This window comes from Protopterus annectens, chromosome 1.part1, assembly GCF_019279795.1.
Source record: "Protopterus annectens isolate FY-2018-M chromosome 1.part1, PAN1.0, whole genome shotgun sequence".
In the NCBI taxonomy this organism is placed as follows: domain Eukaryota; kingdom Metazoa; phylum Chordata; order Ceratodontiformes; family Protopteridae; genus Protopterus; species Protopterus annectens.
In genome coordinates, this window is record NC_056726.1 from 1,463,832,876 (window position 1) to 1,463,858,546 (window position 25,671).

The 25,671-nt window shown below is 45.0% G+C and overlaps 1 protein-coding gene across 1 annotated transcript in view; it reads left to right on the forward strand.

The window, feature by feature from the left end:
* Positions 1-25,671, forward strand: part of HDAC1 (histone deacetylase 1) — a gene marked incomplete in the record, with an annotated part of 2,014,892 nt that overhangs the window by 501,432 nt on the left and 1,487,789 nt on the right. The window contains 1 exon segment of the mRNA XM_044082464.1: positions 8,519-8,593. Within this exon segment, the coding sequence (XP_043938399.1) occupies positions 8,519-8,593 (75 nt within the window).

Here is a 25,671-nt window from a genome sequence, read left to right on the forward strand (position 1 = left end):
TTTAGAGGCCTCTTGTAGAAATGCAGTTACAGGTTCTGTGATTCTAAGACATGCTTGGTTAAAAGAACAAAGTTTACCTGATCATGTTAAGGCAAAACTATTGGATGCTCCTTTACAGCATGATACTTTGTTTGGTGTTAAGGCAGAAGAGGTGTTAAAGAAAATGGAGGATAAAGCTAAATCTATGCAAATAGTCAAGGATTTCTTACAGGTACAGCCACCTCGGTTTAGCAGAAATTGGCTAACTAAGAATTGGTCCTTTCCAGTGTCAGACAGGCCACAGAGAGGCAGATACAGATGCCCAAGAGGCAGATCTCAACCCCAAGGTTCAAACAGACGACGACAGTGGGGCACCTCAACCCCAAAAGGTGGTGAGGACAAGTCTCAACCTTACAGGAAACTGACACAATGACTTTCCCCTTCGTACGCCAAGCACGTCCCTTTTGGAAGCCCCCTTAGGGGGAAAACTAGCACTTTTTTCCCCCAAAACTGGCAAACCATCACCAAACACAAAATGGGTCATGAATATTGTCTCAACGTTACAGATTCCACTTTCATACTTTACCAAGGCTAAAAGGAATGCCAGACCTGCCACAAAATCAATGGGCAGAGGCACAAAAACAAATATCAGCCCTCATGGACATGAGAGCTATTCAAAAAGTGCCACAACAAGGACAAGGATTTTACTCAAGACATTTCCTGGTCCCCAGAAAGAACAAGGCCTGGAGGCCCATACTAGACCTTTCAATTCTGAATACTTAGCTGGATATTCCGAAATTCAAAATGTTGACATTACAGCAGCTTCTACCCATGCTGGGCAAGAAAGCTTGGCTTGTTACTCTGGACCTCAGAGGCATACCTGCATGTCCCTATCGGTCAAAATTGCAGAAGATACCTCGGATTCAAAGTTGGCACAATGCACTACCAATTCTCTGCACTGCCATTTGGCTGATCTACTGCGCCCAGGGTCTTCACAAAGTGCCTGGCACCAGTACCTGGACTGCCTCATTCAAGCAGAGACCAAGGACATTCTTCTACAGCATCTGGCGTTTGTAAAAAGGTTGCTAATTTCTCTAGGGTACACAGTAAATGAAAAGAAGTCAAAACTAGTGCCCTCGCAACAGATTATATTCCTGGGTGCCAGCTTAAATACAATGGCCCAGATGGCTTACCTCACACCAGACAAGTTCAACTAACTCAATATTTTCAATTGCTGGCAAGAAAGTCCCATCTCCCTGCAAGAAAAATTCTGCAGGCCCTGGGATTCATGGCATCCTGCATACTACTAATACCATATGCCAGATTGCATATGAGGAAATTACAATGGTACCTGAAAAGTGTTTGGACTCTACACTCAGTTTAGAAGCAGTAATACCAATGATTCCATGCCTACAACAGGAGTTTCGATGGTGGGCACAGGCATGTCACCTAAACAAGGGTCAGCCTTTTACCCAACCCACAGCCAGGCAAACTCTAACAGATGCTTCGGATTACGCCAGGGGAGCACACATGGCAGGAAAATGCATTCAGGGCAAGTGGACAACAGACCAGATGCATCTTCACATCAGTCAAAAAGAGATGTTGGCTGTTCAAAATGCCCTAACAGCTTTCAAGGACCTTCTACATCCAGGACAATTACTACTAAAGACAGACAACACCACAGTAATGTGGTACATAAACAAGCAAGGGGACACATTCTTATCCCCTATGCAGGCAAGCCATGACCTTGTGGAACACAGCTCTAATGTATCAAGTTCACCTGCAAGCACAATTCCTGCCGGGAAAGAAAAATACTCTGGCAGACTATCTAAGCAGAAATATCATGGACCCTCACGAATGGAAATTTAATCCACAAATCTTCAGCATGGTAACGCAAAAGTGGGGATGCCCAGACATAGTTCTTTTTGCCTCCCCACTGAATTGCCAACTACAAAAATTCTGCACAAGGACTTATCACAAACAAGCATGGAAAGTGGATGCTCTTCTGTTCAGCTGGAAAAACCTAAGTTTATGCCTTCCCGCCACTGCCTCTTCTTTCAAAGGTACTCCTAAAAGCAAGACAAGAAAAACCACAGATGATCCTGATTGCTCCAGACTGGCCACGCCAGCACTGGTACCCTATCTTAAGGAACTTGGCTCAAGGCCCACCATGGATTTTGCCTCAAATTCCACACCTTCTGACTCGACAAAACAATGAGATCCTGCACGGACAACTCAAACCCTAAACCTGGCTGCATGGCAGATGCATTAGTCAGACAACACCTCTCTAAAGCTGTTATGGATGTCATTTTGGAGGCCAGGAGGCCTAGCACCAGGAAAGCTTACTCAGAAAAATGGAAGAGATTCTGCGCCTGGAACCAGGCTCAAAACCTTGACCCTCTTGTCCCAAACATTCCTCAGATTTTACAATACTTAACTGAGATGCTGGACAGAGGCCTATCCTCATCAATTAAGATCCACGTCTCTGCCATTTCAGCACATTACAACACTGATCTCCCTTTATTCTCTCATCCATTGCTAAAGCAGTACCTCAGAGGGGCTAAAAACATAAGACTGCCCCGGAGAGCACCAACTTGGGACCTCAGTTTCGTTTTGTAAAAACTGACCCTGCCACCTTTTGAGCCAGCCAATTCAGCCGATCTAAACTTTTTATCATGGAAAACAGCTCTGCTCCTGGCAGTAACTTCAACACGAAGAATCTCAGAGCTACAGGCATTAATGGCAGTGGAACCTTTTATAATATTTCATCAGGACAGGGTATCTTTAAGGACAAACCCTACCTTTATGCCAAAGGTGGTATCTAGTGTGGCTCTTAACAAAGCCATCCATTTGCCAACTTTTTATCCAAACCCCCAGAATAAAGGGGAGAAACTTCTGCATTCTTTGAACATACACAGGCAGCTACGCTTCTACTTGGACAAAATAAAGGCTTTCAGGAAAACTGAGCAACTGTTTGTAGCATATGCTGCAGGATCACAGGGCAAGGCTATCTCAAAGCAGACTATGTCCAAGTGGATAGGACACTGCATTCAGTACTGCTACACACAGCATAGAAAATCAGTCCCAAATAACATTAGGCCACATTCCACCAGGGCAACAGCCACTTCAACAGCCTTTCTCAGAGGAGTACCTACCAAGGAAATTTTGGAGGCTGCAACTTGGAGTTCAGTGCACACCTTTACCAAGCGCTACCACCTGCCTCTCTACTCTAAATCCAGAGCAGGATTTACCACTGCAGTTCTGCAGGGCCTCATTACCAATCCTAACTCTTTATAGACCAGCCACCCAACCTCAGTTTTGGGATTCTACCCCCAACTGTAATGACTGCAGCAGTGTAACATGATGAACATAGTACAGTTTTGTACCTACCATAAATGTAGATGTTAGTGTTCAAACTGCTGCAGTCCAGGTTACCCTCCCTCCCCTCAACTAGCTGGACTTCTGTACCTTTCTATCCTATACAGCCTTTGGGGTGTATTTGCTGGTAACTGAAAGTATTGTTTTTATTGTATATTTTTGATTAGCAATATGTATTGCCTACCTACTTGGGGGCACCTGACATCTGGAGCAAGAACGGAAGAAAATGGTGTCTGATGCATGTTATATACCCCTGATGCACTGACGTCAGGGAAGAAGCAACAGCAACCGACGCCGGACCAAGACTTTGGAACTCTGGCCGACTGTGGGACCGCCTGATGGCAGGATAACTCAACTGTAATGACTGCAGCAGTGTGAACACTCTAACATCTACATTTATGGTAGGTACAAAACTGTACTAAGGCCCAGTGCACGATCTATGCCTAAAAAAATGACCTGACCTCTAGCACCTGCTTACATGCCTCCATCTCCGATGCTTGAAATGGCGGAAGACCTTGTGCTGATTAGGGGAAGCTAGCTTACCCCTGCTAAAAGGAAGAGACTTGTCCCCAGCAGCTTTGTCTGACCAAGAGTGTCTGAGGTTTCTGATTATGAAGACCTGCCCTTATCTGCTTGAGGATTCAGATGCAGAGGAATCCATTCCTTCTGCCTCTCCAAGAGGATTTTTCTTTTGGTGAAACCCTACATACCTTGAGAGAGCATTTCCATTGGCAATGCCAGGATTATCCTCCGTCCAAAAAGAGATGGGGGGGGGGGGGGTTAGATTTACCACAGCACAGACCCTTAGCTATTCCTCCTGTTCTGGATGTTGTGGATGATGTTTTTATGGAATCCAGTTTAAGTCCTGATACTGTACCTCCTGCTCCCAGAAAACCTGACTGGTACTACAGTCCGTGACTCGCACAAATTTCTTTTCAAAAATCCTACTGCTGACCCAGAGGTCATCTCCCAAGGGCCTAAGGGAATAAAAGCAACCACAGCTAAGAATCCCACCCCCTCTGACAGGGATTCCTGAGCTTTAGACAGATGGGGTAAAAAAGTGTACCTCTGCAACTCTTCTCATTAGATCATTAAATTCAGTTCCACATGCTGAAATACCAGCAACATACTGTGGAACTTATTAAAACAAAAACTACCTTCGCTGACTGAAGAAAATCAAGAATTACAGGAGCTTATGCATTTTGCAAGCCAAGTTGGTAAGCATGCCCTAAAAGCATCTTGCATGGCAGCAGTCACAGGTTCTGTACCTAGAAGGCATGCTTGGCTTAAGGAACAGACCTTGCCAGACCATGTCAAACCAAATTTATTGGACGCACCACTGAAAGACAGTGTTTGGTACCAAAGCAGAAGAGGTTCTGAAAAAGATGGAAGAAAAAGCTAAGTTTATGCAGACAAACTTTGCAAGTCCAGCCTCCAAGATTCAGTAGGCATTGCCCCTTAACACATTGGTCCTTTCCACCATCTTCAAGGCCATCGCAGACTAGACCTTGGGGGAAGCAGACCCCCTGACAACAGTCTCAAGGTATGCAGAGATCTAAGCAGTGGAGTACCTCTGCTTGTAAAACTGAGTGCTAAGCCACCCCCTTATGGAAAAGTCACTCACTTTTCAACTCCAGTACTTGCCTCTGCCCACCTGCTTGTGCCCCTAGGAGGAAAACTTGCCTCCCATGCAAAAAAAACAGCCTCCATCACCACCGATTGATGGGTACTCAACATAGTGTCCCGGGGGTACAAATTTTATTTCCACACACTGCCAACCCCAAAAGGGTTCCCAGATCTTCCTCCAAACCAGTGGGCAGAGGCACAAAACCAAGTTCATTCGCTGCCCTCCATGAGGGCAATCCAGACCGTTCCTGTAGACCAGATAGACCAAGGTTTCAATTCCAGACTTTTCCTGGTACCCAGAAACAAGGGCACCTGGTGCCCAATCCTAGATCTGTCCATTCTAAACATCTTCCTGATGGTACCAAATTTCAAAATGCTCACCCTCTTCCCATGCTATCCAAGGATGCCTGGTTAGCAACCCTAGACCTAAGAGGCCTATCTGCACATCCAAATCAGATTCCTGCAGGAAATATCAACGTTTCAGGGCAGGATCTATGCATTCAATTCTCTGCGCTTCCCTTTGGCTTATCCACTGCTCCCAGAGTTTTCACAAAATGCATGGCCCCAGCCATTGCTTTTTACAGAAAGAAATATTCAAATTTACCCCTACTTGGACAACTGCCTGATTCAGGCAGGTAGACAGAAAAAGCTGTTAGAGTACCTGATATTTGTAAAAGATCTACTGACCTCACTGGGGTACACTATGTAAACGAAAGAAATCCAAACTAGTCCCCAGTCAGAAAATTGTATTCCTGGGAGCAAGCCTGGACGCAGCATCCCAGATGGCGTTCCTTACTCCAGCAAAACAAGCCTACCTGACAGGCTACTTCTCTCAACTGGCCACTAGAACCCTGTTATCTACAAAGAAAAATCTGCAAGCTCTAGGGTTCATGGCCTCCTGCATTCTACTAATTCCATATGCCAGACTCCATATGAGGAAACTTCAATGGTACTTAAGTCTTTGGTTTCAACATTCTCAGGACCTGGAAACTATATGTATACCTTATCTAAGGAAAGATTTTATTTGAGAAGCAGCATGCAGCCACAACAAGGGACTTCACTTTTCACAACCCCACACTGCCCAGACCCTAACCACAGATGCATCAGACTATGCCTGGGGTGCACACCTGGATGGCAGGTGCATTTAGTGCTACTGGAGCCCAAATCAAATTAATCTGCTCATCAACCAAAGAGATGCTAGCTGTTCATGCTCTGACCGCTTTCAGACCCCTACTCTTTCTCTCTGGGGCTTCTACTAATCAAAACGGACAGCACCCCAGTGATGTACATCAACAAGCAGGGAGGAACCCACTCTTACCCACTATGCAGGTTAACTATGACCCTTTGGCACACTGCTTCAGCCATGCAGATTCACCTGCTAGCACAATTCTTGCCAGGCAACAAAACTCTGGCAGACAACTTAAGCAGAAATTTAGATCCACACAAATGGCAATTAAACCACAGCACCTTCAGCCTTGAAACTCAGAAATGGGGTAAACCGAAGGTGGACATATTTTCCTCCCACAACCACCACCAGCTCAGCAAATTCTGCACCAGGGAACGTCACAGCAAGGCCTGGAAAGTGGATGCCCTATCCTTCCAATGAGCAAACCTCTCCATGCATTTCCCCCTCTACCTCTTCTTACAAGGATGTTACTCAAAATAAGGGAGGAAAGACCACGGGCAATCCTTATTGCCCCAGACTGGCCACGCCAAAACTGGTACCCACTATTGCACAGCCTGTCACTGTTGCCTCCATGGCACCTCCCTCAAGTTCCAACTCCTGATGCGGCAAAAGGGAGAGTTGCATCCACAATTGCAGACCCTGAATCTGGCAGCCTGGCTTATTCCTTCACCTTTTCTCCAGTGGCCAGTCTAAGCAAGTCCTGGATGTTGTACGTGAAGCCAGATGACCCAGCACTAGAAAATCCTATGCTGACAAGTGGAAAAGGTATTGCTCCTGGATCCAGGATAAAGGAGCTGAACCAGTACAGCCCTCCTTGCCTCTCATCCTGGATTACTTAGCAGACCTGCTTCATAGGGGGCTATCCTTTTCTATTGAAATCCATGCCTCTCATCTGTGCTCATAACCGACAGAGCCACCTCTATTTTCACACCCTCTCAAGCAGTTCCTTAGAGGGGCTAACAAAAGGCCACGCAGAAGAGCCCCTACCCCTGCTTGGGACCTTAATTTGTTGGAAAATCTCAATCTACCCCCTGTTGAGCCTGCAGCTTCAGCAGAGTTAAAATTCCTCTCTTGGAAAACAGCGTTGCTTCTGGCCGTCACCTCCAGCTGGAAGAGTGTCTGAGCTACAAGCACTCATGGCTGTGGAACCCTTCATTTTCCATGCTGACAGGGTTTCCTTCAGGCAACCCAACTTTCATGCCTAAAGTAGTGTCCAGTGTGGCTCTCAACCAATCTATTCATTTGCCCACCTTTTCCCCTACACCTCAAAATAAGGGGGAAAGGATCATGGACTCTTTAGATGTGCTCAGATTCTACCTGGATAGGACTAAGTCCTTTAGGAAGTCTGACCAGTTGCTGGTCATCTTTGCAGCAGGGGCAGAGGACAAGGCCATATCAAAACAAACCATTTCCAAATGGATAGCACACTGTCCATTTCTCTTAGAAACACTACAGGAAACCAGGCATCCTGGAAGCTGCAACATGGAATTCTGTTCACACCTTCAAGCATTACCACCTGCTTGTCTTTTCCAAATCCAGGGCAGGCTTTGCAACCGCAGTCCTGCAGGGCATTCTAGCCTGCCCCTACTCTTCTTGACTGCCTCCACCCGTTTTTCCAGCTTTGGGAATCAACCCATGTGTGATGACTGCAACAGTGAAACACGAATATAATATAGTTGTGTACACTTACCGTAAATGTAGATATTAGTGTATTCACTGTTGCAGTCCTGGTTTCCCACCCTCCATCCCCCTTGTCTCTTCCTCACTCCTTACAGTAATATTTGGTATTTACTTTCTACTGGTGGTGGTATTCTACCTTAACCTAGCTCCTTGTTTGAGGGCTCTTGACATTTGGAGCAAGACAAACTGATGTAATAGCGTCTGCTGCCTGTTTTTATACCCCTGACTACCTAACATCCGTCATGGAATGACAGCAACTGACACAAATACTTAAGCCTCTGGTATTCGGTCGACTGAGTGCTACCCTGGCAGGATAACCCAAGTGTGATGACTGCAACAGTGAATACACTCTAACATCTACATTTAAGGTAAGTGTACACAACTGTACTGTTCTTGTGGATCTGAGAGTGACTTGGTCAGCAGCTGGATAATGAATGTTTGGTACTGCACAGATTTAAACTGGTGAGCAGTATAACAGTTTATCTAGATCAGTGCGTTCTTTTCATAAGTTTATTCAATGTTGACTTAAATGAGTTTTGATGCAGTATTAGTGGTTAAGCTTTATGCTTGCAGATTTGGCTTTCTCAGTGATCTGGAAATTGGTATTTTTGCCATGTAGTTTTTGCCAAAAGGTAACTGGATAAACCATTTTTGTGAATTTCTTCACAGTTAATGTGGGAGAAGATTGTCCTGTTTTTGATGGACTCTTTGAATTCTGCCAGTTGTCAACGGGAGGCTCAGTTGGTAAGTTGCCCATTTTCAATGTGCATTTGAGATTTTAAATACAAGGGTTATCTCTGAAGAAATTGGTTACTGTATGCCTGTGGCAGTGGAGCTCTGTTCATTTGGAAAATTATGAAATTAACTTTTTTAAATGTTAAATTGAGAACCCACCAGGTAATGACCTAATTTCTACAAAATCAAGCACAAAACTGTGGCTGGTTAAATTGTGGAGGGTACAAGGTTTCCACACTTTCAGTGTATGAAGCTTAGTAACATGCATTCTGAGGTGTCTGCTTTCAGGTAGACTGTTCATTTTTCAACAAAATGAGATTTCACTTTTTTTTTGTTTGTCTGGACACCATAAGAGCACTTGGGCTCCAATGTCCTAGACAGTTTCATGTTTGTCTTCCAGAAAAATTAGAAAGCAGTCCCTGCTTTCCAGGATGGCTGCACACTGACCAACAGCTTAACTTTCCTTTCTCCCAGTGGGATGAGACAAGGGGCCCGTAAATCTGCCAGTTTTAGTACATTCAGTTACTTGTTGGTTAGTACATGGCTTGGATGCCAGCAAATAAGAAAGTTGTAGCCTGAAGGAAAATCAACTGGAAAAGGTGAAGTGAACACTAGGAATAGTCCTGCAGCTGTTCAGCGAAAAGCAGTTCAAGATGTTCTTCGTGTTTCAGTCATTACATGTGGGTTATCTGCTTGGAGGTAGCCCTCAGTCAGCCGGATTAAAAAAGTCTTGGGTCTTGCGTCGGTTGCTGTCCCTTCCATGACTGCTGGATGTTCTTCGTCTTTTGCCGCATGGTCCGATGCAGAAGCAATTTTGCGAGTGCAGGTTGGCGTTCTGAGATTTTCGACCGGAGTTATACAGAGTTAACATTTTGGTTTTCTTGCCTCAGTATTTAACCGGATGTCAGAAAAAGTGAATAACTGTATTTCTTGTGGGAAGCAGATACCGCATAGGGATTATCATCGTTGTGTATACCTTGTTTAGGGCCTGAGCACGGCGTTGTTGGTTGCCGCTCTTGTGCTAGATTTATTAAGAGGAGGCTTGATTGTGCTAGGTTAGTGTTATACTATGCCGCCGGATGCTTCATCTAAGAAGCGCAAGGACAAAACAGTGAAGTCTAGGGGTGAGGAACCGCAGTCCCGACGTCGGTCCTTTAGAAGGCTCAGGGGAGCCAGAGGTTTTGCCAGGAGTCTCTGGAGTCTCAGGCAGATACTTTACTGTTACAGGATGTGCCTCTCAGGAGGTAGGCCAGGCTGAGGGGCTTCTCAGGTAACTGTTCTTCCCTCTCTTCCCAAGGTAGTTAGGGCCTCCTTCTGTTGCCAAAGCTTCTTTTAGAGGAAGGCCAAGTTCAGCTTCTAGGGGCTTCTCCTAGCATTTCGGGCTCTGTGCCTAAGAAACATATGCTTAAAATGGCAGAAGATTTGATTACTTTGATTAGAGGTTCTATGCCCCACCTGATAAGAGGCCTAGGGTGGAACAGGAGTTTGATAGTTTTGAACAGTGTTCACAGGCTTCAGAGTCTTCTGTGGAAGACTTGCAAGAGTTTCCTACTTATTCTGATTCTGATGTGGATGATTCCTCCTTCAGCTTCTCCTCCTGAGGATTTTCATTTCAGAGACTCTTCACCCATGAGGGAGCACTTTAAATGGGAAGGCCAAGATTACTCTGACTCCAGAAAAGGCTTAGGGAATTCTTGTTTTGCCCCAGCATAGGCCCTTAGCTATTCCTCCTGTGTTGAATGTGGTGGAGGATGTTTTTGCAGAGGCTTCTCTGAACCCTGATTCCTTGCCTCCTGCTCCTGTTAAGCCTGATAGGTATTATAGCGTGCCCGAAGGTCATAAGTATTTGTTTAAGAGTCCCAGGGCGGACCCAGAAACTGTTTCTCAGGGGCCTAAAGGTGTTAAAGCTTCTGTGGTTAAAAATCCTGTACCCTCTGATAAAGAGGCAAGGGCTTTGGATAGGTGGGGTAAGAAAGTATATACTTCTTCCACTCTAGCCATGAGGGCGTTGAATTGTCAATTTCATATGCTGAAATATCAGAATTATCTCCTTCACAATTGAAATCTAAGGTGGATGCTTTGAAGGTATTGAGTGTAAAGAATTGCTGGATTTGGTTCATGTGTCTGAACAAGTGGGTAAGCATTCTTTGCAGTGTGGTTTTGATGCTGTTCAGGCCTCCTCGAGGTGCTACTAGTTCTGTTCATGCATGGTTGAAGGATCAGAATTTAGCTGAGCATGTTAAGACCAGGATTTTGGATGCTCCTTTACAGTCTGATGTGTTGTTTGGACCGCCTGTGGAAGCAGTTTTAAAGAAAATGGAGGACAAAGCTAAGTCTATGCAGACTGTTAAAGATTTTTGCAGGTGCAGCAAGTTTAGTAGAAATTGGCCTGCTAAGGGGTGGACATATCCTGCTTATGGTTCCCAGTCTAGGGGTAGGTCTAGACGTGGTAGGGGCAGGGCTCAAGGTTCGTTTAGGCCTAGATCAGACAGTTCACCTGCTCAGACTTCTGGTGAGGGCAGGGGTCAGTCCTTTCGTAAGCAGAACCAATGACCTGCCTTTTTCAGCTGCCAGTGGACTCCTGGCAGCTCCTTTGGGAGGAAGATTGTCTCTTTTCAAAGAAAATTGGGATTTAATCACTCAAGACAGATGGGTGCTGGATATCATTCATCACGGGTACAGATTTTATTTCCACACAATGCCCCTTTCAAAGGCATGCCAGATGTTCCTCCTCCACAAAGAAAAGAGGCTCACAAGCACGTTTCTCAGTGACGCGAGATAGGGGCTATTCAGCCCTGTCCTGTGTCAGGGGGGTGATTTTATTCTCGCCTGTTCCTAGTACCTGGGTGGAGACCAATTTTGGATTTATCTATCCTCAACACTTATCTGGACATTCCCAAGTTCAAGATGTTGACGTTACAGCAACTGTTACCTCTGCTGGGCAAGGATCACTGGATGGTAACTTTGGATCTCAAGGAAGCTTACCTTCATGTGCCCATAAGGCTAAGTTGCAGAAAGTATCTGCGGTTTCGAACTGGAGATTTTCATTATCAGTTCTCTGCATTGCCCTTTGGCTTATCTACTGCCAGGGTATTCACAAAGGTTCTGGCTCCAGTGATAGCTTACTTCAGGCTTCAAGGCATTCAAATTTATCCTTACTTGGACGACTGCCTGATTCTGGATCAAGAAAAGAACACCTTCTACAGCATCTGGAATATGTCATAACAGTGCTAAGATGCCTAGGGTATTCTGTGAACGAAATAAAGTCCAGTCTAGTACCCTCTCAAGACATGTGCTTTCTGGGTGTGAGACTGAATACAGCAGCAGATGGCCTTTTTAACCCCGGACAAACAAAGAGTCTGTCACTTTACTTCCATCAACTATCTCATCAGTCCGTGCTGACTGCAAGGACAGTCCTTCAAGCATTAGGGTTCATGGCATCTTGTATTCTGGTGCTTCCCAATGCCAAACTGCATATGAGGAAGCTGCAATGGTATCTCAAAATGTATGGACACAGCACTGCCAAGATTTGGACACTGTCATTCAAATAATACCTTGCCTTCAAAAGGAATTCTTGTGGTGGGCTCAGGAATGTCACCTAAACAAGGGACTCTCTGTGACCCGGCCAGAGGCGAGTCAGATTTTAACGACAGATGCCTCGGACACTGCTTGGGGAGCTCATCTAAATGGAAAGTGGATACAAGACAAGTGGCCTGCCAGACTACAGCATCTACATATCAACATGAAGGAGATGTTAGCAGTCCAGTTTGCATTGATGGCGTTCAAGGAGTTACTTCTTCCAGGGCAGGTGTTGATTCTGACAGACAACACAACTGTCATGTGGTACATCAACAAAGGGGAACACATTCTTATCCTCTATGCAGGCAAGCAATGATTTTATGGGAGACTGCGTTAAGCCTGCAACTGACTCTTCAAGGTTTCTGCCAGGAGCACAGAACTCCCTAGCAGATGTATTAAGCAGACAAATCATGGATCCCCACAGTGGAAACTGGATCTTCATGTATTTCAGAAATTGACAGTGTCATGGGGAACTCCAGACATAGATCTGTTCGCTTCTCCACTAAACCACCAGCTGCCAAAGTATTGCACAAAGGGGTTTCATCACACAGCTTGGAAAGTGGATGCTCTGTCTTTCAGTTGGAAAACCTTCATGTCTATGCCTTTCCACCTCTACCTCTTCTTCCAAAGGTATTACTAAAGGTCAGACAGGACAGGCCAAGGATGATTTTGATAGCTCCAGATTGGCCTCGGCAACACTGGTACCCACTTCTAAGGAGTCTTGTAAAGAAGCCTCCATGGCCTTTACCTCTGATTCCTCATCTGTTATCTCAGAAGGACGGTCATCTGCTCAATGTCAAGCTTCAATCTCTTCATCTCACAGCTTGGCATATTCTGTGTTGAAGCATGGTAGGTCTCAGCTTCCTCAACAAGTTTTAAATGTGATTTTGGAAGCTAGAAGGCCTAGGAAAAATGGAAGAGATTTTTATTTTGGAGTACAGCAAAGAATTTGGAGATTTCAGAGCCTAATTTGAGTGTGGCTCTTCAATATCTTACTGAATTATTGGACAAAGGTTTGTCTTTCTCTTCCATAAAGATTCATGCTGCAGCAATTTCAGCTCACTATGATTGTGACCCACCTTTGTTTTCGCATCCTTTGTTCAAGCAGTTTCTTAGAGGGGCAAAGAATATAAGACCCCCACGTAGAGCTCCTACTCCTGCTTGGGATCACAATTTTGTGTTGGAAAAACTTACTCTACAACCTTTTGAGCCTGCAGCTACTGCTGAATTGAAATATTTGTCATGGAAGACTGCTTTTCTGTTGGCTATTACTTCTGCAAGAAGGGTGTCTGAGTTGCAGGCCCTTATGGCAGTAGAGCCCTTTGATTTTCCATAAGGACAGGGTATCATTACATTTACTAATCCTCCTTTATGCCCTAAGGTGGTTAGTGTGTGGCTTTAAACCAAACTATTCATTTGCCCTCGTTTTTGCAGATCCTCAAAATAAAGGGGAAAAGATTTTGCACACTTTAGATGTACACAGGCAATTGCGTTATTATTTGAGCAGGACTAAAGATTTTAGGCAGTCTCAGCAGTTACTTGTTTCTTTTTTTTAAGTTCACAGGGCAAGCCTGTGTCAAAACAAACTATTTCTAGGTGGATTGGCTTTTGCATTGCATTTTGTTATTCCCATCATGGCAAAGAGGTTCCAGCTGGGATTAGGCCTCATTCCACTAGGGCTACTGCCACTTCAACAGCATTTCTAAGGGGTGGCAACTAAGGATATTCTGGAAGCAGCTACTTGGAGTTCAGTGCATACTTTCTCTAGGCATTATCACCTGCCTATACTCTAAGACTAGAGCTGGTTTTGCCACAGCTGTTTTGGCAAGGCATGTTGTCAGCTCCTGCTACTTTATAATTTGCCAGCCTACCTCTGCTTTGGGATTCTATTGTCAGGACTGCAGCAAGGGAAGACGAAGAACATAGTACAGTTTTGTACCTACCATAAATGTAGATGTCCTCCCTCCTTCCCTCTGTGTTTCAGGGTGGTTGTGTAGGTGAGTTTACATGCTTATATTTTTTTTTTTGTATATATTACTGTATATATTGTACATGTTTTTGGTGCAAGTTGTTTTTGGGACTTGTCTTTTTGGGTCTTCTGACATCTGGGGCAAGAAAAGACTGAGGAAATGACGTCGGTCATGCGCATTAGTACCCTGACGTACTGACGTCAGTCTAAGGCGCCATGACCGACGTCAGCCTTATACTCTGGTATTCGGGCCGACTGGGACGCGGACTATACCCAATTGTCAGGACTGCAGCAAGGGAATCCTCGAACATCTACATTTATGGTAGGTACAAAACTGTACTTTATCATGAGTATAAAACATGCAGCCGACACCATTACATTAGTCTTTCTTGCTGTGCGGTGCTCGAAGCAGAAGCAGTTCGCAAGTGCCAGTTGGCAGACACCAGAAATTTTCGTTTGTTTCAGAACTGAAGTCTTCAACTAAAGCTAAGTACCCCGTTGGGGAAACGTTTTCTTGCTCCTTACTGATGTCAGTAAAAGTTAATTGCATTACTAGTGGAAAGCAAATACCTCAAATTTTCATTCGTACTGTATTCCTTGCCTAGGCCCTGACCACGACGTACCTTGCTAATGGTTTTGTGCTTTGTTTAATCTGTGCACTATCAGTAGTCTGTATATTTTCGCCTCTAAATATTTCAGTTCTCTGTTTAATTATCCAGAAATGTCAGTTAGCCATCCGACTACCAGGATTCCGAAAAAACGCAAAGATAGACAGGCCGCTGAGGTCCAAAACTGCAGACGCTTCTAAGCCAGTTGCCAGTTCGCTGGTACTCAGTGAGGCACTTTCGCAGCCCCTAGTACCAGCTTCTTCTGATTTGCAGGCCTCTACTGAGACCCATTCGGAGTCCGGTATGCCACGAGATGCTTCAACTATGGAACCCATGGAGGTCTCTACCTTGGATGGGTCTGGAGCCGCTGTGCAGGCACCAGCTTCTGAGGGTGTATTCAGGCCTACGGACTTGCATATTAAACAGACACCTCCTTCTCTTAGGCCTAAATCTCGAACCATGCTTAAAAAAAGATGCCCAGGCCACATGCTCAGGCCTCTATGCCTAAACACATAAGAATGGCTGAAGATCTAATAACTCTAATCAGGGGTAGCCACCCCCCCCTCTAAGAGGCCTAGGACTGAAGTGGTTTATGAATCTTCTGACCAGTTTTCTGTCTTTTCTGATTCTTCTGATCTGGATTTGCCCTTATCTACTTATGAAGATTCTGATGCAGAGGACTGCATTCCCTCTGCTTCCCCTCCAGAGGATTTTTTTGTTTTGGGGAAACCTTACATACTCTAAGGGAGCATTTCTACTGGGAAAGCCAGGATTTTTATGATTCAAAAAAGAGGCTTGGGGATTTCTTACTCCTACCTCAGCATAGGCCTTTAGCTATTCCTCCTGTACTAGACATTGTTGATGCTTTTTTCGGAATCTAGTTTGGCCCCTAACTTCTTGCCTCCAGATCCCAGAAAACCTGACATACTACAGGGTCCCAGAGTGCCACAAGTTCCTTTTTAAAAATCCTATTGCGGATCCAGAGACTTTCACAGGGGCCCAAGGGCATCGAGGCTTCTACTGATAAAAAAAAATCCTACCCCTTATGATAGACTCCAGGATGCTGGATAGATGGGTTAAGAAGGTTTACACTTCTGCAGCCTTGGCCATTAGGGCTTTAAACTGCCAGTTTCATATGTTAAAGTATCGGCAACATGTTATTGGATTGCTTAAACAGAAAATGACATTTTCCTGACTGTGTGGAAAATAAAGAATTACAGGATTTAATGCATTCTGCTGAACAAGTTGGAAAATGTACTTTGCAATGTGGTTTTGATTCATTAGAGGCCTGTTGCAGGGCTGCTGTTACTGGGTCTGTGCTCAGAAGGCTTGCGTGGCTTGAGGAGCAATCTTTGCCTGATTATGTTAAAGCTAAATTGTTGGATGCTCCCTTAAATCAGGACCGCCTGCTTGGAAACGAGGCTGAGAAAGTTCTTAAGATGGAAGATAAAGCTAAGTCTATGAAAATGTTTAAAGATTTCTTACAAGTTCAGCCTCAGAGATTTAGTAGGCACTGGCCCTCTGATAATTGATCCTTTTCAGCATTTTCCAGATCTTAAGCCAAACCCAGACACAGCAAAAGCCCCAGGTTTCTGTCCCAGGGGTGACACAGGACAAAGCAGTGGGGGTTCTCCACTTCCAAATCTTGGAGTAATAAGACTCCCCCTATGGTAAACTGTCTCAGTGACTTCCTTTTAAAATTTCCAAGCACTTAACTGACTGCCCCTGTGGGGGGAAAGATTGCTCTTCATCTAAAGAACTGGGAACTCATTACCCAGGACAAATGGGTTTTAAATAATGTCCCAGGGATACAGATTTCATTTCCACACGTTGCCAACACCAAGTGGGTGGCCGGACCTACCCCCAAATCAGGCAGAGGCCCAAAAACAAGTACTTTCTCTCAAGCATGGGGGCTATTCACCTGGTACCAGACGAGGAAAAGGGACAAGGTTTCTACTCGAGACTTTTCCTGGTACCTAGAAAAGACATGGCGTCCTATCCTGGACCTGTCTACTCTAAACACCTTTTTGGAGATTCCAAAATTCAAGATGCTGATTCTTCACCAATTACTTCCTAAGCTAGGCAAAGATACCTGGTTGGCAACACTAGATTTAAAAGAAGCATACCTGCACATCCCAATCAGGGAATCTTGCAGAAGATACCTATGCTTCAAAGCAAGCTACACGCACTCAGTTCTCTGCACTGCCCTTTGGCTTATCTATTGCACCCAGGATATTCACAAAAGTGCCTAGCTCCAGTTATTGCATTTTGCAGGCAAAGAAATATTCAAATATCCATACCTGGACGATTGTCTAATTCAGGCAGAAAGCCAGGACATACTTTTGAATAATCTGGCCTTTGTACAGAGGGTTCTAACTTGTCTGGGGTACACCATAAATGAAAAATCACACCTGGTACCCTGTCAACAAATTATATTCCTGGGAGCAAGCTTGAATACAACTTCCCAGATGGCCTACCTCACGCCAGAGAAACTAATTTGACAACCTACTTCAAACAAGTGGCCACAAAAACCCTTCTATCTGCAAGACAAATACTGCAAGCCTGGGATTCACTGCCTCTTGCATTCTTCTAATTTCATATGCAAGACTGCATATGAGGAAACTACATTGGTATCTAAAAAGCCTATGGTGTCAACATTCTCAGGATCTAGAAGCAAGGAGTCCCATCATACCTTGCCTAAACCTAGAGTTCCTTTGGTGGGCAGAGGCCTGCCACCAAAACAAGGGACCTTTCACACCACACCCTGCCACCCAAACAGACGCATCAGACTATGCATGGAGGGGCTCACCTGGCAGGGACGTGCATTCAGGGCAAATGGAACCCAAGTCAAATGCACCTACGTATCAGTCAAAAAGAAATGTTAGCTGTACAGAATGCTCTGACAGCCTTCAAAGACGACATTCTTCCAGGACAACTAATGGTAAAGACGGACAACACCACTGTTATGTGGTACATAAACAAGCAGGGGGGTACACATTCTTACCCCCTCTGCAGACTAGCCATGGCATTGTGGAACACAGCCTTGAGCTACCAGGTGCACCTACAAGCTTGATTCCTCCCAGGAAAGTTAAATACACTGGCAGACGAACTAAGCAGAAACCTCATGGACCCACACGAGTGGAAACTGGAACCAAGGATTTTCAACATGTTGACAAGCAAATGGAGGAGCCCAGATATAGACCTGTTTGCCTCTCCCCAGAACTACCAATTGAGCAAATTTTGCACAAGGGCTCACCACAAACAAGCCTGGAAAGTGGATGCTCTGTCCTTCAGCTGGGAAAAAAACTATCAGTTTATGCCCCCCCCCCCTCTCCAAAGTACTACTAAAAGCCAAATAGGACAAACCAAGGATGATTTTGATTGCTCTAGACTGGCCACGCCACCACTGGTACCCCCTCCTGTGCAGTGTCAGTTATCACCATGGCACCTCTCTCAGACTCCTTCACTGTTTCAGCAGGAGAACCAGATTTTGAACCCGCAGCTTCTAACACTGAACCTTGCAGCCTGGCTAATTACATAATCTCTCCTTTGCCATCCCTCAGTAAACCTGTGTTGGACATTTTAGAGGCAAGAAAGCCTAGCACTAGAAAATCCTATGCTGAAAAATGGAAAAGATTCTGTGCCTGGAACCAATCTCAAGGGATGAGCACAGCAGCATCCAATTTACCTCAGATTTTACAGTACTTAACTGAGATGCTTCACAAGGGCCTGTCTTTTTCCTCCATTAAAATCCACGCCTCAGCCATTTCAGCTGATTATAACACAGAAACCCCCAAGACCCACCCAGGAGAGCTCCATCCCCAGACTGGGACCTTAACTTTGTTTTGGAGAAACTCACTTTACCTCCTTTTGAGCCAGCTGCTACTGCAGACTTAAAATTTCTTGGAAAACAGCTTTAATTTTAGCAGTCACTTCAGCTAGAAGGGTGTCTGAATTACAGGCCCTTATGGCAGTGGAGCCTTTCATCATCTTTCATGCGGACAGGGTGTCCCTCAGGACCAATCCAGCCTTCATGCCCAAGGTGGTATCCAGTGTGGCTTTTAATCAGTCCATTCATTTGCCAGCCTTCTTTCCCAATACACAGAACAAAGAGGAACGGATACTGCATTCCTTAGATGTGCACAGACAACTCAGATTCTACTTGCACAGGAATAAACCTCAAAGGAAATCTGAACTGCTGGTTGCATTTGATGCAGCGGCAGAGAGGAATGCTATTTCAAAGCAAGCCATTTCTAAATGGATAGGCTATTGCATTCATTTCTGCTATACGCACCATGGAAAACCTATCCCTCAGGGAATCAGACCTCACTCCGCCTCTACAGCCTTTCTCAGAGGCGTCCCTACCAGCGACATCCTATACGCTGCTACCTGGAGTTCTGTACATACTTTCACCAAGCATCATTTGCCAATTTTCTTTAAAATCAGAGCTGGCTTTGCCACTGCAGTCTTGCAGGGCCTTGTAGCTGGTCCTAATGCTGTCTAAATTCCTTCTCCCAACCATAGCTTTGGGAAATCTACCCAGATGTAATGACTGCAACAGTGAAACACGAACATAGTGTAGTTGTGTACAATTGCCATAAATGTAGATGTTAGTGTATTCATTGTTGCAGTCCTGGTTACCCTCCCTTCAGCCCCCTAAATTTTGGCTATACCTCTACTTTCCTTTACTATGCTTAACAGCCTTTTTGGTGTATTTGCTTTTTTGCTGGAGGTATATCTTTGTACCTTTTTATATTAAATTGCTCCCCATTGGGGGGCAACTGACATCTGGGGCAAGAAAAACTGATGTAATGGCATCGGCTGCATGTTTTATACCCCTGATCTGACATCATGGAAGAAGGGACAGCAGCCGACGCAGGACCCAAGACTTTGTTAATCAGGCCCACTGAGGGCTACCTGCAAGCGGATAACCCAAATGTAATGACTGCAACAGTGAATACACCAACATTTATGGTAAGTGTACACAACTGTACTTTCCAGCTTTGGTGCAAGACATTCCTTCTAGTAATATAGAGAAAAATAAATGTGCTCAGAAGTGCTTAAAATAACACTGAAGGAGTGTATAAAGGGAAATAGACTGGAGAAAAATGGAAGAAGCTTTAAAAGGTATTCTGATTAACTGATAAAACTGCAAAAATCAGAGATTGAAGTGAAAAGGCTGAGTATGAAACTGCTGTAGGAGCTGTTCCAGAAAATGGTAAAACTAGAGAACTGAATGTGCAGGAAAACAGGAGATTTTTCTGCTGCACCAGAGAAATTGTAAGGAACAAACTTCATATTTATGAAAGCACAATTAAATAAGCAGCTGGATTGGCAGTCCAGTGCAGGATTTTTTTTAATTGAAAGGGCACGTGTACGTTGTAAACCTGGCCATGAGAAAGCAGCTAAGACCTGTTAGTAAAGATGCAATCATAACCAGCAGAAAGTTTTTTCCTGACAAAACTGGTAGAAGTTGAAGAAAAGCTCGTAGGAATTACCTGCTTAATCCAGGTAAGTCTGACTGAAGTACTAACCATGTAAAAAAAAAAATTACGTTGCCTACCTTGCCTGTTCCCTTTTTATGTTAGGGTGTTAAAAGCATCGTGGGCCCCTCTTCAAAACATATGGCATTTGAATCTGTAGCAAAACCTGCAGATTCCGTCAAGCAAAGAAGGAAGACTGGGAGGATGTGATTAAAATTCTTTATTTGTAAAGTGAAATTTTAAAATTCCAGGCAGATGAGCGTAGCTCTGTTCAAATTGCAAGTCTGGTACTGATTATTAAGAGCATTAGGAATGTAAAACATCTTTGTAATGTCCAGGTGGGAGTGATGTTAATCATGTTTCACTGTTGCAGTCATTACATTTGGGTTATCCTGCTGGCAGTCTACCCGCAGTCTGCCTGAATTCCAAAGTCCTGGTCCGGCATTGGTTGCTGTCGCCTCTTCCCTGACGTCAGTGTGCTAGTGGTATAAAAGATGCAGCCAACGCCATTTTCTTTAGTCTTTCTTGCCACGCGGTGCCCGAAGCAAAAGCAGTTCGCAAGTGCCAGTCGGCTGACTTCTGAGATTTTCAAAATCGAATTTCAGATCCGAAGTCTTCAATAAAGCCAAGTACCCCGTTGGGGAAACTTTTTTTTTTTTCTTGCTCCTGACCGATGTCAGAAAAAGTAAGGGAAGCAAATACCTCATAAGGATTTTCATTCTTACTGTATTCCTTGCCTAAGCCCTGACCACAACGTTGCTAGCTGTCGGTTTTGTGCTAGATTTAACCAACACACTTAAGCATTGGTACGATTTTGCCTTTCATTACTTTGGCCGAAGGTTTGATTATATAATGCAGTCGGAACAGCCGATGACCGGAGTTTATAAAAAGCGCAAGGAAAAGGACCGGCATCTGAGGTCCAAAACTGACTAGGCCTCTGCTAGGCCAGTTGCCGGTTCTCAGTGAGGTGCTTTCGCAGCCCCTGACGTCTGCTACCTCAGAGCCGCAGGCTGCTTCAGACTCCCACGTGGAGACAACTAGGCCTCTGGATACTCAAGGTATTGGACACTCTGAAGCTATTCCCTCAGATGGGTCTGGAGCCGCTGAGCAGGCATCTGCTTCTGAGGGTGTTTTCAGACCTACACAGTTATATGTCAAGGCAATCTCCGCTTCCAAGGCAAAGACTAAAACAGCTTTAAAGACAAACAAGTACAGCATTCTCCTGGACAGACTTCCATGCCTAAGAAACAGATGCTTAAAATGGCCGAAGACCTAATTACTTTGATCAGTGGTTCCCATCCCCCTCCTGATAAGCCTAGGCAAGACAACAGAATATGATTCTTCTGATCAGGTTTCCATTTCCTCTGACTCCTCTTCAGAACAGGGATACTCTATTCCTATGTGGATTCTGATGCTGAAGAATCCATTCCTTCAGCCTCTCCTGAGGATTATTCTTTTGGGGAAACCCTGCATACCATGAGGGAGCATTTTCACTGGGAGAGCTAAGATTACTCAATCTAAGAAAAGGCTCAGACTTTTTTACTGCCTCAGCACAGACCTCTTGCTATTCCACCTGATGTTCATCGTGCATACAGCTGCAGTCATAACAGATGGGTTCTCCTGCCGTCAGGCGGGTCCTCGGTCGGCCGAATTCCAAAGTCTAGGTCCGGCGTCGGTTGTCGTCGCTTCTTCCCTGACGTCAGTGCAACAGGGGTATAAAGGAACCAGCCGACGCCATTTTCTTCAGTCTTTCTTGCCGCGCGGTGCCCGAAGCAGAAGCAGTTCGCAAGTGCCGGTCGGCCAGCTCCTGAAATTACGAAATTTGGAAACTGAAGTCTTCTTAAAAGCTAAGTACCCGTTAGAAACTTTTCTTGCCTCAGACCGATGTCAGACAAAGTTAATAATTGTATTTCTTGTGGGAAGCAAATACCGCATAAGGATTTCCATTCTCTCTGTATACCTTTAGGCCCAGACCACGACGTCTGTCTGTCGCTTTTGTGCTACATTCAACAAACGCACTATTAAGCGTCGGGCGGAGTTCGCCCAGCATTATTTTGGGAAAGCATTTAACTATACTATGTCGTCGGATACTCCGACTCCGGTTTTGTGTAAAAAAACGCAAAGACAAGGACCGACACACGAGGTCCGCGGCCTCTACCGACACCACGCCAAAGTAGACTACACGTGGTCCGGTTCTCAGTGAGGCGCCTACGCAGCCCCTGATTACCGACGACACTTCTTTGACGGTGTCTCCTGTGCCCGAGGTCGCAGGCTCCTCTGCCCACACCCCGACTACAGATACCGAAGCCACTCTTGGCGTTGAAACTCAGAATGTGGACAAGTCCACCTCCACTCAAGGTGTCTTCAGACCTTCCTCTTTCTCCATCAAGGCTTTCACAAAGTCTAAAGCAACCATGCACTCTAAGAGACCAGCTACACAGGGCCCATCTCCAGGCCCCATGCCTAAGAAACAGATGCTTAAAATGGCTGAGGATTTAATTACTCTATTCAGAGTTTCTTGGCCCCCACCGGACAAAAGGCCCAGAGTGGAGGAAGATTCCCCCTCCTCTGATCAGGGCTCTATTATTTCAGAGCACTCTGAGGAACATTCTTACTCCCCGTTTGAAGACTCTGATGCGGAGGAGTCCATCCCTTCTGTATCCCCCCCTGAGGATTACTCATTTGGGGAAACTTTGCATACCTTAAGGGAACACTTCCACTGGGAAGGCCAGGATTATTCAGATTCCAAGAAAAGGCTCAGGGAATTTCTCTTACTTCAGCATAGGCCTCTGGCTATACCTCCTGTCTTGGACATCCTAGATGTTTACTCGGAGGCCTGCCTTAACCCGGACTCTCTACCTCCAGCTCCAGTTAAGCCTGACCGGTACTACAGGGTTCCTGACTCTCACCAATTTCTTTACAAAAGCCATGCTGCTGACCCAGAAACCATCTCACAGGGCCCCAAGGGAGTTAAGGCCTCCATTGCCAAAAATCCATTGCCTTCCGAGAGAGAGATTCCAGATCCTTAGAAAGGTGGGGAAAAAAGGTATATACCTCTGCTACCTTATCCATGAGGGCCTTAAACTGTCAGTTTCATATGCTAAAATACCAACAGTTTTTGTCATCACAATTGAAGAGTAAAATGTCACAACCTGAACAACCAGACTTAAAGGAGTTGCAGGATTTGATGCATAGTGCAGAACAAGTGGGTAAGCATACCTTACAATGTGGTTTTGATGCTCTAGAGGCCTCATGTAGAGCTGCTGTTACAGGATCAGTCATACGTAGGCATGACTGGCTCAAGGAACAAGCCTTGCCTGATCATGTCAAAGCTAAATTACTAGACGCCCCTCTTCAAAAGGATGTACTATTTGGTGCTAATGCTGAGAAGGTATTAAGGAAAATGGAGGAAAAGGCTAAATCAATGCAAACTGAGAATTTCTACAGGTTCAACCCCCACGTTTTAGTAGAAATTGGCCTTCCAAAAACTGGTCCTTTCCTGCCACAGACAGACCCCAAAGAGGCAGATACAGGCGCCCGAGGGGCAGAGGACAATCCCAAGGATCGTATAGAGGCAGACAATGGCAAGCTCCTACACAGGTGGTGAGGACAACTCTCAATCCTTCAGAAAGCAAACCCAGTGACTTTCCCCTTTGCATGCCAACCAGGTTTCAAATGGCAGCCCTTTTAGGAGGAAAGCTGGCATTATTTTCAAAAAATTGGCATGTCACAAAGGACAAATGGATCCTGGACATTATAAACAGAGGCTACAAATTCCATTTTCACACCCTTCCAAAAATGAGGCATGCCAAACCTGCCACACAATCAAAGGGCAGAGGCACAAAAGCAAATTACAGATCTCATAAACATGAAAGCTATTAAAGAGGTACCTACGCACGAACAAGGTCAAGGTTTTTATTCCAGGCTATTTCTGGTGCCAAGCAAGGGAAAAGATTGGAGACCTATTTTGGATCTATCCATCCTAAACACATTTCTATTCGTACCAAAATTCAAGATGCTCACTCTACAGCAACTTCTTCCCATGCTGGGCAAGGAGTCTTGGCTGGTAACATTGGACCTCAAGGAGGCTTACCTGCATGTCCCAATCAGACAGAATTGCAGAAGGTACCTCAGATTTCTTGCAGGTTCAACCCATTATCAATTCTCTGCATTGCCCTTTTGGCTTGTCTACTGCGCCCAGAGTATTCACGAAATGCCTGGCATCAGTAATTGCCTACTGCAGACTTCAAGGGATACAAATATACCCCTATTTGGACGACTGCCTGATCCAAGCGGACAGCAAGCACATTTTTCTGAAACATCTGGCTTATGTAATAATGTTATTGAAATCTCTGGGATACACAGTCAACAAAAAGAAATCAAGGCTAATACCCTCTCGGAAGATAATTTTCCTGGGTGCCAATTTGGACACAAACACCCAGATGGCCTACCTCACGCCAGCGAAGCAGGGGCAACTAATACAATACTTCAGAACACTAGCAAATTGCACCAGGCTGACTGCAAGGAAAATCCTGCAGGCTCTGGGATTCATGGCATCTTGCATCTTACTAATCCCATGTGCAAAGCTGCATATGAGGAAACTCCGGTGGTACCTGAAAAACATATGGTCTCAACACAGCCACAGTTTGGAAACAATAATACCACTAATTCCATGTCTGCAAAAGGAATTTCTGTGGTGGGCTAAAGCATGTCAAACAAACACAGGTCTTCCATTCAGCAAGCCTCAAGCAAATCAAGTCATCACAACAGACGCCTCTGACTATGCCTAGGGGGCGCACATGACAGATCTGTGCATTCAGGGCAAATGGTCCCAAAAAGAAAAGCACCTTCACATCAATCAAAAAGAAATGCTAGCAGTAATAAATGCTATTATAGCTTTCAAGGACCTTCTACAACCAGGTCAATTATTGATGGGAACGGACAACACCACAGTTATGTGGTACATAAACAAACGGGGAGGAACACATTCTTACCCCCTATGCAGATTGGCCATGTCACTTTGGAACATGGCCATGGACTTACAAATGGAACTACAAGCACAGTATTTGCCAGGCAAGGAAAACACGCTGGCAGACAACCTAAGCAGGAATGACAGATCCACACGAATGGAGATTGCATCCAAAAGTTTACAGAAATAATCCAAGAATGGGGAAGGCCAGACATAGATCTCTTTGCCTCCCACAAGAATCACCAATTGACAAAATTCTGCTCTAGGATCTTCCATCCACAGGCCTGGAGAGTGGATGCTTTTTCTTTCAGTTGGACATCAATGACAGTTTATGCCTTCCCTCCTCTTCCTCTGCTGCCCAAAGTTCTATTAAAGACCAAAGCAGACAGACCAAAGATGATTCTCATTGCTCCGGACTGGCCAAGGCAACACTGGTACCCACTCCTGAGGAGCTTGACACATTCCCCACCATGGACCCT